Source organism: Anoplopoma fimbria, chromosome 4, assembly GCF_027596085.1.
Source record: "Anoplopoma fimbria isolate UVic2021 breed Golden Eagle Sablefish chromosome 4, Afim_UVic_2022, whole genome shotgun sequence".
NCBI classification, from domain to species: Eukaryota; Metazoa; Chordata; class Actinopteri; order Perciformes; family Anoplopomatidae; genus Anoplopoma; species Anoplopoma fimbria.
The window spans coordinates 13,619,976-13,635,708 of record NC_072452.1 but is presented as its reverse complement, the minus strand read 5'-3'; the positions used below and the strand labels follow the sequence as shown (position 1 = coordinate 13,635,708).

The 15,733-nt window shown below is 42.0% G+C and overlaps 1 protein-coding gene across 1 annotated transcript in view; it reads left to right on the top strand.

Moving 5' to 3' along the window:
- The window catches only part of LOC129089686 (dedicator of cytokinesis protein 2-like), an 89,973-nt gene that overhangs the window by 6,157 nt on the left and 68,083 nt on the right, over nucleotides 1-15,733 (top strand). Inside the window, exons 10-23 of the mRNA XM_054596995.1 lie at nucleotides 20-155; nucleotides 741-816; nucleotides 974-1,050; nucleotides 2,884-3,134; nucleotides 3,439-3,537; nucleotides 3,742-3,814; nucleotides 4,084-4,187; nucleotides 5,764-5,962; nucleotides 7,358-7,455; nucleotides 7,555-7,644; nucleotides 7,896-7,996; nucleotides 10,177-10,311; nucleotides 14,652-14,760; nucleotides 15,167-15,237. Coding sequence (XP_054452970.1) covers nucleotides 20-155; nucleotides 741-816; nucleotides 974-1,050; nucleotides 2,884-3,134; nucleotides 3,439-3,537; nucleotides 3,742-3,814; nucleotides 4,084-4,187; nucleotides 5,764-5,962; nucleotides 7,358-7,455; nucleotides 7,555-7,644; nucleotides 7,896-7,996; nucleotides 10,177-10,311; nucleotides 14,652-14,760; nucleotides 15,167-15,237 — 1,619 coding nt within the window. The remainder of the gene's footprint in view (nucleotides 1-19; nucleotides 156-740; nucleotides 817-973; nucleotides 1,051-2,883; nucleotides 3,135-3,438; nucleotides 3,538-3,741; nucleotides 3,815-4,083; nucleotides 4,188-5,763; nucleotides 5,963-7,357; nucleotides 7,456-7,554; nucleotides 7,645-7,895; nucleotides 7,997-10,176; nucleotides 10,312-14,651; nucleotides 14,761-15,166; nucleotides 15,238-15,733) is intronic.

Below are 15,733 nucleotides of genomic sequence, written 5' to 3'. Positions count from 1 at the left end.
TTCTGCTTGGCTCTACCAGGACCTGGGGAACAAGGACCTGTGCAGAGAGAAGATTTACCTGATCTGTCAGATAGTGAGAGTGGGCAGGATGGACCTGAAAGAGTCAAACAACAAGAAGTCCACTCAAGGCCTGAGGCGACCGTTCGGGGTGGCAGGTACTTGAAATTTTTTGGTCAAAGGTGGTTCTAAATTGTCAACCCAAGTGTTCAAGCAATGTGTGAAGTATTATTTGTAGTTATGAGACTCATTTTCCTTATTCCAATGCCAAATGTCACCAGTTTAGCCAGCAATAATTGCATTTGGTAGCCTCCTTAGTGATTGTTTATTTTGTTCCCAAAGGTCAGATTATTTTTTTCTGATTTGTCAGCAGTTGATGCTGCTACCAGGTATTATCGCCCATATGTACACCTGGGAGCTGACTAATACAACCCCAGTCATCTTTTGCACAAACAAAACTAAAATATTGATGGAGACCGTCAACTAACTTTGTCCTCCTCTGTCATCCTTGAGGCTATTGCTGCTACCACTGGCTCAAAAAAGTTGCCTTTATCCTTTATTAACCTCTGCAAAGAGCTATTGGGGTGTGTAGTACGGCAGGTTTGCTGGAATAGTTTGTAATATAGAGATTTATATCCAAATGTTCACAGAGGCTGTCATTGGTGAGTTCATCAGAAATAACTCCGTAGCATTTCCTTTGATATTTTTCATCACAGACACATTTGTTTTCCTTTTCTTGGCAGTGATGGACATTAGTGATCTCATTAAAGGGAAGATCGAATGCGACGAGGAGAAACAGTTTTTCATCCCTTTCTTCCCGTAGGTCCTTTTTTCCTTCTCTATTACTCACAAATTCTCCTGGTTATTAAATAGCAATATTGCAATTTATTTTTTGCGAAGGTTTCAGCATCTGCAGGATTTTAAGATCAAACTGTTTTTGTGTGTTCTTAAAGTGTGTTTTTATGTGTTTATCCAGGGTAGTTGCTGAGAATGACTTTCTCCACTCCTTGCTGAATAAAGTGACAGCATCACGAGGAGACAGTGGTGGACAAGGTTTGGCTTCTTTCTCTGTCTCCTAGTTCGTAAGCCATGTAACCCTTAAAGTCAGTGGTGCTGTATGCACTAAAGGTTCCCACTGGACTGTGTATGCTGCAAGTCATTTGTGGTCAGACAAAATGGCCATTTCTCATCACCTAGCCACCTCCTCTCTCTGTTCCTAGGGCGAGAATGACAGACTTTATCCTGATGGATAGCATGCGCCCTCGAGCCGATGTCTTCATATTACTTACCCTTTATTTCTCCCTCACCAGCCTCCAGTCTCGCGGCTCGCTACGTCATGTTTATGGCTTACTTTGACAGCCCCTATGGTTGACACTGTCTTGTTCCACATAGAGTGACCCAGCATGTTGGACTACACTCTCATATTGCTCAGCCTTTATCTTTCCTCTCGCTCCTGAAAGCCCTAGGCATAACCTAGATATGAAAGGTGTTCCTGGACGAGCAGATATGGACAGAGCACCTGAGGTCTCCAGATGTCTGTTCTTAACATTACTCACCCCTAAGCTGTCCTTCCTCTCACTTTGAGAGGCTTCTGCCAAAGTACACACACATACAGAGTATTCCCTGTAGGTATGTGGTTAACCTAAAAGATGTGGGTTTGTGACATAGTATAGATTTCAACAACTCTGTATTTCCCTAAAATAACTCACCCCTTTATTGCCATGCTCTGTCCATTCTCTGTCAATGCTTTGTCACATAATTTCTCTGAAAGCTTTGAGAGCCTGTATTCCTTTGAACTAAATTTCTGCCTATTATGATAATGCAATTTTCTTTGTCTACTTCGCCCCCCTGTTTTACACCCCTTTAACAAAAAGAACACAGACATTTTTAAAGTCTTATTGATTACAGTGTGGTATGTAACAACAGCAGACATTTTCAATTTCACGCTTCACTTTGAAACACTTTGACGTTATGCTCCCTATTGATAAATACTTACATTTTACACAGAGTGGATCTCACTCTAAGTTCAGCTCTCAAGCTGAATGTTTCAGGGTCTCTGTAGGTCCTGAAAACATGTTAAAATGTTTTAGATTCAATTTTAATAGAGCTGGGGCCTTGAAATTCCTTGTGCATTCATTTGGCCTTCATTTGAATTTACTAACCTGCGGAGTGGAATACAAATTCATCTCTGGATCCCTCATTTGAAATAACCTGGAGTGGCACCTATCTGTCCAAGTTAACGTTCTTACATTTATTTTTATTTATTTGCTCCAACAAAGTGTGTGAAACACAGTATTGACTTTAACTTTCTGAAAGGTACACATACCCTGTGTTTTCTTAACCTGTGTTTGGGGCTTAGTTTTGGTCCCTAAATTAAAGTTCAACAGGAGAATATGTCTCGCTCCCAGGTCTGTAAACCAGTGTAGTGAAAAGACATAAAATCTCATTAGGAGGGAATAATTTATAAGTCAGTACCTGGAATAAATAAAGTATACTGAACCTTTGATATGATGAAGGTTCTTTACTGACGATGGACATTGTTTAATTAAAGCCCACAATGAAACATAGTTTCTCCACAATAGTATCTATCATCTTGTTAAATTATTACTCTCTATATTACCGACCCAATTCAAGGCAGTAATATATAAAATACAGTATGTGCCATAAATCAGTCTCTCATATGTCCAAACACTCATAAGTCTTGAGATTCTAAATATCTTGAGGCTCTAAAGGATTTTTCAGGAGAATATCAAGAATATGTATTTTTAACTGAACATTGCTAAAAAAGGGTAAAATAATTCAGCGGTTTTACTCCAAATGTGTAAAAATACTCCATAAAGCATTAATGCATAGCCTTCCCTCCTCCTCTACCCCACCTCCCTCCAGGTCTGTGGGTGACTATGAAGGCTCTGGTAGGAGACATAGTTCAGATCCGGAAGGAATACACTCACCTGGTGGACCGCAGCACCGTGGTGGCCCGCAAGCTGGGCTTCCCAGAGATCATTATGCCGGGAGATGTTCGCAATGACATCTACCTCACCTTACAGGGCGGCGACTTCGACAAATACAACAAGACGACACAGAAAAACGTGGAGGTCATCATGTGGGTTTGCGATGAGGAGGGCAAGGTCATACAGGTGAGCAGCATGAAGAGATGAGGCGGAGTACGCACAGAGCATGTCAGTGTATTTGAATAGAGAAGGGATTTGTGTCAACGGATTGATCTGTGTGTGTGCGTGTGTGTGCGTGTCTGTGTGTGGCACGGGCCAGTGAGCAGGCACGGCACTGATCAAGCGCTTATTCACCCTTTCATAGTCAGGGGGCACATACACGTGGCTTTATCCCAGAATAATAAATCAGTTTTAGCACATAAACACACAGACATAAAATCCTTCAGCTCAATATGATACATATTTTTCTCTCTCTCTCCCTCTTTCCTAGAACTCCATCTGTCTGGGAGCAGGGGATAAGTTGGTCAGTGAGTACAGATCCGTCATCTACTACCAAATCAAACAGCCCCGCTGGACGGAGACAATTAAGGTGTGTGTGTGTTGTAGAAGGAGTTGCAGAACAAGTCAAAAGCAGTTAGTGGATCAATTTTAGTTGAGATTCCTTGAACATGTCTGATGTTTATGCATTTGCATTCCTCATCTCAACCGTAACTTTCCAGAAAAATAAACCCCTAGAATGTGATGGTATACTTGTAAAAATGTAAAGGTATCTGTGATTTTACATGTCCTCCAGGTGGCAGTCCCTCTGGAAGAAATGCACAAAATCCATTTACGCTTCATGTTCAGACACCGCTCTTCCCAGGAGTGTGAGTATAAGCCTCTCTGCCTGTCTGTTCTCTCCATACACCCACACTCCTCTCTACTCTGATCCCCTGAGCATTATGGGACACTGAAAAGACCAAGTGATTGGAAGCAATTTGTAAAATGACCCAGGGCATCATTACACACACTTGATTATACAAATCAGTTGTTTTTCCTCCCATGCCCGGAGTCTCACCCTCCCTTCTCTCTTTCTATTTCCCTGATGTGTTTTTCCCCTGACCCTCCCTCTTTCTGTTTACAAATCTGTCTCCAGCCAAGGACAAGAGTGAGAAGAACTTTGCCATGGCCTTTGTGCGCCTGATGAAGGAGGATGGGACAGTTCTACAAGATGGGCTGCATGACCTTGTAGTCTTCAAGGTCAGAAACAGAACTTTTGCAAAAATAAACAGATAAACTCACAAACAGGTTCAGTGTCTTATTCAAAGAAAGACAAATTAAATAAAGAGTAAATTAACCTGATTAATTTTAAAGTTGATGTGCAACTGATTTATTGTCACCTTGACCTAAGCTTTCAGACTTATTAAGATACTAAAGCTCCTCTGAGAGTAATAAATAACATAGTGAGCCTTTAATGATGAGTTTTGGATTAAAGAGCTCAACTACAATACATCTGAAATCTTTTCTTTTTTCAAGATGTATTTATTTGGCATTTTTTGCCTTAATTAGACAGATGATAGCATAAAGACAGGCTGGGAATTGGGGGAGAGAGAGGAGCATGACATGAAACCAACATCCCAGGCTGTAATCTCACCTGGGATGTGGCAGTTATATGACAAGCACTGTAACCATTCAGGTACCAAGACGCTCCCTGATGTAGTACGTCAAATCAAAAGTGGCAGGTCACCAATGGGTGGTTAGTACAGTAACACAGCCAGTTTATAAATTATTTTGATACATCATTCATGCTCAGACTTGAATGAATGGGGAAGATTATTCTAACTGTACCAAAGCTGGCTGCCATTCCCCACGTAATATCGAAGGCATTTGTATGTATATGATAGTAAAAATGGTGGGTCGATTTTACAGGTCATTAGGATGATTTGCCTTAAAGATGGTAGAAAAAAACAAAACATGTTTGTCTGAAATATACTGTAACAGTTCTCAGTTGTATCCAGCATCAAAGACAAACATATAGTGAGTCTGAATGGGAGATTATGGCCACCCAGGTTGCTTGAAGCGAAATAGATTTCCTGCCAAATGAGCCAAAGCTAAGATTGAATCCCCCTATTGATTAAATGCCAAACGCAATGAAGATTAATTACTCGTAATGCACTCAAAGACCAAATGGATGGGCTCCATGTGCCCTCTTTGTCGATTATCTCTTGTTATCCCTGCATTCCCCTCGTTCTCTGTGCCACTCATGACTTCAATCTCTTATTCCCTGCTTTGCCAACCACTCACTCATTATTACTTACTGGTTTGACATTAAAGAAGGCAGAGTTTGAGGTTGAGACCCTAATGAATCTATAATCTTAAAATAGACAGAATATCAATTTGCCAATATATCCTGTCCATGTGTTCATTCTAGCTTTTCAACACTTACTGCAAGAAAGATGCTGTAAAAATAGATCTTATTTTTTCAGCCCTGGCCCCAAAGTTTCCAAAGTTATAAGTTAAAAAAGTTTAGTTAGGTAGAAGTAGAAAAGTCCTAGTGATCACAGAGGATTACTGCTCTGGAACTGGCAACTTCAAGCCTGGTTTGTCACTTTTCCTTCAGTGCTGGTCTGATAAATTATTGCAAGTGTAGCAAACCCCAGAGTCATTTTCTCCGTGTTTGCATCAAGACATTTTGATTAAACACAGGAAATATAGTTCTCATCCCAATACTGCCGTGAGAGCCACCGAACATCTGTTCCATCATTAGCAAGTTGTAGCATTACTGGTGTGTCAACATTAATGGGTTGAAAATGACTCCCGTCCATTGTCCTCTCAGGGTGACAGCAAGCGCATGGAAGATGTCAACTGCTATTTGTCGTTGCCCTCGACCCGCCAGCAACATGGCGACACCCACAAGGTGGCAACGCTGAGCCGCAGCTCCAGCAACGTGTCAGGGAGCGGAGGCCTGTCAGTCAGCTCTAGAGACAGCTTCACCATCTCCACCCTGGTCTGCTCCACCAAACTCACCCAGAACGGTAGGTGCATGTGTGTTTTTGTTTGTGTGGGGAAGGTGTCTTTTGTGACATTGTGGTTGACATGAAGCTACTCTTGGCAGGGCAAAACACTTTCATCCACAAACACTCACACACAAAGGTTGAAGAAAGGTTGGGGAAGAAATTATAAAGGGGAAGGTGTTTGCAATTAAACTTGACACGTCAAAAAAAACATGAATTAACATCTTCTCTCAACAGAGTAATAAGGTCAAGCCAAGACCATGAATCATCTGGTGGCTGTGAAATTGGTAGAGGACAATTCCACTGCTTAGAAGGTCTCGTTGAGCCTGAAGACACTACTAGTGTGCATACCCTCTTCTCTTGGGCTAAATGGTTAGGAAGTTCAGATCCATAGCACTGGTGGTGAATTGCAGATAACCTTTAACCCTATCTGACCGTGTTAGGCCTAGTGTTATTTTTAGGTTTAAGGCTAAAAGGTAATGCATGATGACAATAACTGAAGGGTGAGGTGAGGTAAGGGTAAAGGAGACATCTATACAATTAAACACGAGTCAACTGTATAGTTATTAGGTAAATGGTAGCAGAACTACAAGTGTATGTGGGTGGGACGTGTTTTGGTCATGGTATAGTGAGCACAGGATAGGAGGAGCTGTGTGTATACATGGGTTTGATTATGGAGGAGTAATGTAATTTTGTCCTACACACTCTGGCAGGCAGCCACTCTAGAGGGCGCACATACAAACACGCACACACACACAAACACCAACACACTGAAGTGCACATTCACATCTACAAATGCATAAGCGCACGTACAATCCAGACAGTGTGGTGCATCAGGCACAGGTGCAGTGCAACAGCTGTTACTGAGGAAGCCAGTCCATCACTATAATGAACATTATCCTGCAGTATTAATCACCTGTACCACACACACACACGCACACACGCACACACACACACACACAATGGCTCTCAGGCTTGCATGCACACGGTGTTGATTGGGGGCACCCACCAGATGTGCTGCTTGGCTTGGCGAGTCAGACATTATTGGACAGGAAAAGCAGTGAGCTTCAAGCGAGCAGCCCTACAGAGACATGGAAATCTGCCCTGTGTCAAACTGTAGCAGAATTAATGACAGACATTGTGGATTTAAATGCTCAGCTGACAGTCTCACTAGGAAGAGTAAAAGCTTATATATGTGTATCACTGAAAGGTAAAAACAGTGTTACAGTTCATGTATTCTGTGCAACACAGAATGAGACACGTTTTAGGAGAGAAAACGAAAAATAACAATTTAGAAAATTGCATTCTACAACTAAGACTATATTTCGTTGCTTTGATCAGCATCCATTCTCAAACAAGACAGCTGTGTTTCAGACAGCCGAACATAAATGTACTCCGTGTGTCTCTCCTCTCCAGTGGGCCTGCTGGGGCTGCTCAAGTGGAGGACTCGACCCGAACTCCTCAGAGAAAACCTCGAGAAGCTCAAAATCATCGATGGAGAGGAGGTGGTCAAGGTCAGTGGTGTGAATATAAGTGTGCCCTCGCATCAGTGTGTAGACTGGCATGTGTGCGCTCTCATTGGGCCTCTCCTTTGTCTGTTTGTATGCGTTTAGTTTCTGCAGGACACTCTGGATGCCTTGTTCAACATCATGATGGAGCACTCTCAGACTGACGACTACGACATCCTCGTGTTTGACGCCTTGGTGAGTGTGTGCCGTGTTTACCCCGATAATGTCTTGTGTGTCTGGCTTGTCAACAGATGCAGCTGTTTTCGTGACAGGCTGTCTCTGTGTGTTGTGAGTCTGACATCTTTGCATCGTCTACCCTATACATGTTTTTCTCAAATAAAGCTGTCTGTCGAATGATTGTTCATTTCTTCTTATATGCCTTGTAGTCTACCGCTACGTAAACATGTAACCCTGACTCTCTGTTTGTTCCCTTTTTTGTCTGCCAGATACACATCATAGGTCTGATCGCTGACAGGAAGTTCCAGCACTTCAACACCGTGCTGGAGGCCTACATCAAGCAGCATTTCAGCGCCACACTGGCCTACAAGTAGGTTACTTCCTGGATCGCAGCCCACTTCCTTTCATCTCATACTGTTACATTTTGTATGCGTTTCCTGTCTGACTGGAGACAGTGTTGCCCTCACCATGTATGGCTTGCATCACATTCTAATGAATATATAACAACCAAAGTTTGTACCTTTTTTCTCTTCAGAAAACTGAATGTGAAGCTGACAAATATAGTTACATTATATGTTAGACATCCAGACTGAGCAAGAAGCAACAAGACAAATATAAACACTGTTGGCAGGGAACTTATAACGTGAATAAGAGCCAAATATATAAAAAGAGTCACATACATTTTTGATAGGTGCTCCAAAAAGCAAAGAGTTCAGTCGCAAATCAGTATTCTCATGCAACAATGCTGTTAATGTAACATCTTATTTAATCTGCTGCAAGACAATATGAACTCCCTGAGCACAACTGGCTGTTTAAGGCTGAAACCATTTCACTGTGGGCTCCATAAAAGCCTAGTTGAGTGCTTCATTTAGATATCAGTATGATGTGTAATCACAATGTTAGACTTCATGTCAACAAACATAAAAAACATACCATACTTCTATTGTGTGAAAACAAAACAGTGTATCAGCATTGTTCTTGTTTGTGTTTCAAAAGAAGGAGTACGATCTTTCACAAGGCAATTCTCCCACCTCTAGGGGATTATCTAATGGAACCCCATTAGATAATCTCTCTGTTAGACTGTTTTGAGGTTCCTAGAAAGTTGGACACAGTAGCCTAAATTAAAGAAATGCATACGCAGCATTAATGCAGGTTGTCTTCATGCCAAAGGAATATGTGTTAAACCTATTGTGTGTAAATTCAATGTCACCTGAAGATCAAATGTTAAGTGAGTGCATATTGCACTGTATCTAGCTGCCACTGGAGGTCAGTGTGTGTGTGTGTTGGCCTTTGGAGCACTTTGTTGAACAGGATTATAGTTTTAACCCCGCCTCTCTGTGGAGTAGCAGCATAAGCACTCAGGCATGCGCCCCAAACACTTCTGCCTGCTTCTTACTCTCTGTTAATTCACTTAACTTGATTCAGTGGGCGCTAGAGACAACATTTGTTTGCATTGCCAAAGCTTCAGTTAGGAAATTAAAAGCATTTCTTACTCTTCCTGCTCTCTTTCCCCACTGAATCTCTTCTTGCATTTCCCAACTGCTTCTCCTCCTCTCTTCCTCTTTTGCCCAATTATCCCTGCAACTCTCCTCCTCCCTTCACTGCTCTTTTCTCTCTTCCTGTCTGTTCTTCACTCCATCTACTCATCTGTCTCTCCACCATCACTCCACTCCTCCCTTGCCAGTGTGTTGGTGTTCACCCTCTTTAAGAGGGTCACTGCAGCTTAACGCCTATCAGCCCAGAGGCAGTTATGTAAAACTCTCTAACTACATTTTAAACTCCCTATCGCTTGCTCTTAAAAATGTATAAATCCTCCTGTGCTTGCCTTTAAGCCATGGACCAAAACAAAACCAGGGAAGACTGAATGGTAACAACGTTGGTAATATTTTCAAGGCCACCCTGACAGCAGTGCGGCCAGATTAGAGTTCATTTTTTAAGGGGACTTTTATTGTTAAAGAGGATTGGGTAGGTTTAAACCAGTTAATGAGTGATCCCCTGTTGCCATTTCATGGAAATAAAGCCATCACAAAGCAAAGAGTCTCAGCCCTCTTCAGGCCTACAGTATTGTTTAATGTATTATGAATATGCTGGTATTTCATGCCATTTGGTATTATGCAGTGAGTGATTGGGCAGAGAAATGCTGCTGGGTCATAAACTTACACTGAACTCTGTGCCACCCACACCTCTCTCTGGCTGCTTTGACACGCTCTAATATTTATGTGTGTGTGTGTAAAGAGTTTTTTTCACCTATCATCTGAAGGCAAATCAAAATGTCTGTGAGCTGTGCGAAAGGTACATCTGTTGAGGTGTGAAATACTATTTTGCCATTTTTTCCCCACCTCCTTTCTCCTTGCCGGTCTTTTTTCTCTGTCGTACTTTCACTCTCACTCTGATGCACTCTGTCTTTCTGCTCCATGGAAGTGAAACATGGAGTTGGTGATTCATTTTCCAAACTGTGGAACGTCAGAAAAGGATGTCAATTCTCACTGGATGATTTTGATTTTTTTTCCCCCCCCCCTCCCATCTGTTTCTCATATCATTCTCTCCCAGAAAGCTGATGTCGGTGTTGAAGAGGTACCTGGATGTGTCCAGCTCAGGTGAACAGTGCGAGCCCATCCTCCGAACCCTCAAAGCACTCGAGTATATCTTCAAGTTCATCGTCCGCTCACGCATGCTCTACTCCCAGTGAGTGGTTGTGTACCTTTTGTTTTTTGTGGACTGATCACTATCATGATGACTACTGATTTATTTTTGGCCCACAATGATGCAAATAGAGATTCTTGTTGAGCACACACAGAGCCCAGTGACACGGCAAGAGTAATCGTTTTTGACAGCTCCGTGAGAAAAAGGCTGCTGATTACAGCACTAACGTTGCTAATAAGCATTGATGATGAGGTGCAGTGTCCGGATGAGTGCTAATGACGGGGCAGGGCAGGACTGCTGAGTGGTCATCCATCGAAACATCAGACAGAGTTCCTGTAAGAGAGACTTATGACACGCACTGTGCTGAGCCCAGCGCTGCACCATACGATGAGTGTAAACACTATTTATAACTGCAGCGAAAAAAAATTGATGCTGAGAGATCAGAAACATGATTCACAACAAGTGTGTGTGTGTGTGTGTGTGTGTGTGTGTGTGTGTGTGTGTGTGTGTGTGTGTGTGTGTGTGTAATGTTACACATATCTGTGTTTGTGTTTGAGTGCTTGTTCACATAATGCAAGGTTTATGTATGTATTGTTTTGAGTTGTGTATCTCTCTTAGAAGTAGTGTTTTAGTGGTTGTATATGAGGTGGAATGGTATCTGTGTCTGTGAGTGTGTGTGTGTGTGTGTGTGTTGTCATTCAAAGTCTAACCGAGCTCTGTTTGTGCCGGCTTTGTTTGCCTAAAATTGGTGTTTGTTTATCGACATGGTGGGTGTGTTTGTTTATTTATTCAGTGTGTGGATCTGTGTGGCTGCATAAATGTGGATTCCCAAGTGGGTGAGTGTGTGTGTTTGTTTAAGTGCATGTGTAGGCACGTGCATGTACAGTACAATTGCCCACACATATACATTTAGCATTGTTCTTAGTATATGTCTTTGTGTGTTTCTGTGCGTGTGCGTGTGCGTATCACATTATAGCCCGACGGCTCCTGGAGCTCCAGTCGCCAGCCTCCCCTGGGTATCTCCAAGCCCATTAATCTCACTCGCCTTCTCTCTTCCTCTCCTCCTCTATCTGTCGTCCCCCAACTACTTGCAGCCGACAACTTCAACTTTCTCTGCATCCTAAGTTTTCACATCAGATTCCTCCACTTATAAGGCCCTGTCATGCCAATCAGCTATTCAAAAGGAGCCACTGGTGCTGCTAGTGAATCTGAAAGGCTCCATCATCATCACCATCAAGACTAGCAGTCATTAATAGTTAAATAGGCAGAACTGAAGATTTATTAGCTTGTCAAACTGGCTTCTTGTTCATGCAAAGTCTATTATGAACGTGTGATGTTTGTTTCAGATATATGAAAGGCACGCTGTACTAGATTCTGCTCTTTCCTTCACCTTCTTTCTGTCCTTCACGCCCTGGCTCTCGCATTACTTCCCTGTATTCTAGTTCATCAGGTGTATCGGTTTCTTTTTCCTTCCCCGGAGCACATGCTATGTTCCATATTTCTCGTCTGTCTTATCCTCCCCTCATCCTCTTTCTTCCCATCCCTTCATTCACATTAAATCTCACCTTCTTTCTTCCCTTCATTCCGCCTCTATTTATTTTCTTCACTACCTTTTTCTATTTAAGTACGCTGCATTCTTCTTATCATTTAAACATAAGGGTGTTTTCTATTCTGAACAGGTTTTGTCATTAATGCGAGAAGGATCTTATTATTAAGAGATCACTTCTGTTTCCAATGAAATCTTACATTATGATTACGTAATCATTTGTAGTTCTCACAAAGGCTTTCCAATTTGGTTATCGCAATATTGGAAGACTAAATACCTGGTTGTAATATTAATACAATCATTGAAATATGAGGAATAGTTCATAAAGACATAACATTCATCACAGTGGGGCGGCCACTATTTACTTATTGGCCTAAGGGGTCTACAAAAACAACCTAAACACAGACACGATTTTACAATACTCAAGTAATTGTGTGACTCTTTGCCCCATGTTTTAAAAGTTTAACCAATCAGTCTTAGAGGAGCAGAATCATTTGAATAATTCTTAATTGATCCATCAGAGCAATGTTGGTCACTGCATCATTTTTTTGCTTGTTTGTCATGTGTAGTGCAAAATATCTGCATTTCAAATTTTTACTGATTGGTCCAGAATGGAACACAAATTATAACGCGTTGACATTTGTGACTGATTTGGTTTCATAATTCTCGGGAGACTCGTCGGCCTTGTTGCTCTCCTTTCCCTCCCTTTATCAGGAGCTACATGAAGTTGAGCCGTCCTTCTGTACTTTCCTCCCACTCCCTCCATTCCTCACACTTTTTCTCAGTGTTCCTCCCTCATTTCCCTCTCTCCTGTTGATTCCCTGCTCCTCATCTCTCTCTCTCTCTCTCTCTCTCTCTCTCTCTCTCTCTCTCTCTGCTCTCCATCTGTCTACAGTATTAGTTTCCAAAAGTAGTATAATGTACTTCTGTTGTTATGCTAATGTAGGGGTAGTGAGTGCCTGAGTGTGTGTTTGTGTATTTATGCATTGGTTAAGTGTTACCCTACAGGCTCTAACATTGAAGCGCACCCCTGTCAACTACTAAGTACAACTATTTTAGTGAGTGAGTGTGTGTGTGTGTTTGTGTGTGTGTGTGTGTGTGTGTGTGTAGACATCATCTCTCTCTCTACACACAAACATATATACACACACACACACACACACACACACACACACACACATTCATTTACAGACAGGCCTGGTGGATTAAGCAGGACAATGCGTCTGTAATCATAACTGTACTCTGCAAAGAGCCCAGTGATAATACCTCTGTGTGTTACCGCCTAATCCCTCCCCCCACATGCTTCATTTACTGTGTGCCACATGCTAATCCTTACCTCCAAAACTCATAACTTGTATTGTAATTAACAACTGCACAGCTCCACTAAATCACACAGAGATAGTGAGGAGACGGGGGAAGAAAAGGGGCGGAGAGACAGATGAGAGAGAAGTTTGCTTGGGGTGGAGGAAGTTCCACTGAAGGGATGTTAGAGGAATGTGTGGGTGTGTGTATGTGATGTGAATAGCAGCAACAAAAATAACCCAGTTTTTTTTTTGTTAAGTCAGAGGAGCATTGTTATAATCACTGCAGTCGGAGCTTGTCAGTGTTTAGTTTAACCCTGTCAACATTATATTGCAGTAGTTTGTTGAATCAATTTAATAGACTATAGTCTTTGAATTACATGTGAGTACTGACTCTGAAAATTTCTTAGGCAGTGTGATACTTTTGGTGTCACGGTCTTACAGCTTCATATGTAAATTAAAATTTTGACTCAAAGGTATATTATGCAGCATTTTTCTGAAAAATACTGCACACTCAGAACATAGTGACCGGGTTACATCGCTGTCTCCGTCTCTCTCCTCTGCTCTCTGTCTTTGTAATAGGGTCTGTGTGTTTTACTAAGAGAGAGGTCACAGTTGACAGGCGTGCGCTTCAACTGCATTCATTCAAATCCGGCAGTGCTGCACTTTACCGCAGGGTTGTGTGGAAGTGTGGGCGTGTTTATTTGTGCTTTAGAACCCAACCTCCACGAAACAATAAGAAGATTTTTCTTTCTTTCTTTGATTCACTTCTTTCTTTCTCTCGCTCACTCTCTCTCTAACCCGCTCGTTGAGCCAAGGTGGACAAGCATCCGTGTTATTGGAAGAATAAGTGAGGAACTGCAGCCAATTCAGTGGATGCCGTATTTCTATGAAACCACAAGAATCTGGGTGTAATTTCCCTTGTTATTGTTAGATTACTCTGACTTATTACATAGAGCACTGGCTGGATGAAAAACATTATCATTACTTACTCAGAATCAATTTAAACTGTGATGAGGAACTACTGCACTATAATTTAATTCCCATTGATTGACTAGATATAAAAATCACAAACTCACACCTGGCTCAAGGTATGGAGGCGACAGATGATAAAAAGAATAGAAGCAAATGAAGGAAGCAAGTACAAGAGATGTGAACTATTTTTCATTTTGTTATCTATAATGTCATAGTCAAACTATATTTTTTTTGCACAGCACTAATAATCTTTCCATATTTACATTGCTCTGGATCATAAAAAAGGCTCTTTCTGTCTACATTTACATCCAACTTTAGCTTCTTATCAGCTATCCTTGTTTTGACACTTTGACTCTTATTGTCTCTTTCCAACCTCACTAATTATTCATCCCCCCTGTTGTCTTAACTCATTTTTCAATTTGTTCCCCAAACCCCCATTTCGTCTCCCTTACTAGTCATCTCACATCATTCTTTTCTGAGGTTCGTTTGATGCTTCTGTCTTTCAATCTTTTTCAGTTTTTCCCTGTTGCGTTTCCATTAATTTCCTCTTGCCCTCCTAGGCTGTACGAGGGGAAGGAGCAGGCGGAGTTTGAGGAGTCGCTGAGGAAGCTTTTTGAGTCCATCAACAGCCTGATGAGAACAGACTACAACACCACTCTGCTGCTCAGGGTAACCATGCATGTTCACCCTTCACACCGTACTTTACCACTTAGCACTCCTCTTTCTTCTTCTCTTTATTCTCTCCCCTTTCCTACATCTCTAATGTGATCTCTCAATCTGATAAAGATTTCATTACACAAAGTTACAAAAAGTAAGGCAGACACACAATGGCCTTGTGAAACATACAAAAGTTATTTTCTCACACTTGTGATCAGAGGCTATTTGATGGCAAAATCACCCTCTGTTCACCAACAACTTCCACAGGATTGCAAGACAGTATTTTAACTGTGTTTACGTGTGTGTGTGTGTGTGTGTGTGTGTGTGTGTGTGTGTGTGTGTGTGTGTGTGTGTGTGTGTGTGTGTGTGTGTGTGTGTGTGTGTGTGTGTGTGTGTGTGTGTGTGTGTGTGTCATCAGGTTGCTGCTCTGAAGTACCTGCCAACAGTCCTGCATGATGTTGAGAAAGTGTTTGATGCCAAACTCCTCAGGTAAGCTTGCCTTTAAACACACACACACACACACACACACACACACACACACACACACACACACACACACACACACACACACACACACACACACACACACTAGCACCTTATCTTTGGTCTCATTCAGGGACACTGATAGAGAGGATATATGGGAGCTTTCAGTTTTTCCTTGTGGCTTTGTTCAGTGACCCCCATCTTTCTGCCCCCCACACATTCCATCGTGGTTGAGCCCTACCTTCTTTAGCAGGTGATAAAAATCTCATCAAACTGACATATACACAAGGACACACACTCAAACGCACTCTGCACCTCCTCCATGTGCCCCCGAGTGAATTGACAATTTCAGTGAAACCATCAAACATAACCCATTTGAACCTCTTCTCTCCGGTTTATTCCGGGCCTCCTGACGAGCAATGCAACAGACTTGGAATGGCTTGTTTAACCTCTCTTTGACCCTGCATCAAACGTTCAATATACAGTTTAGCGCAGAAAATGT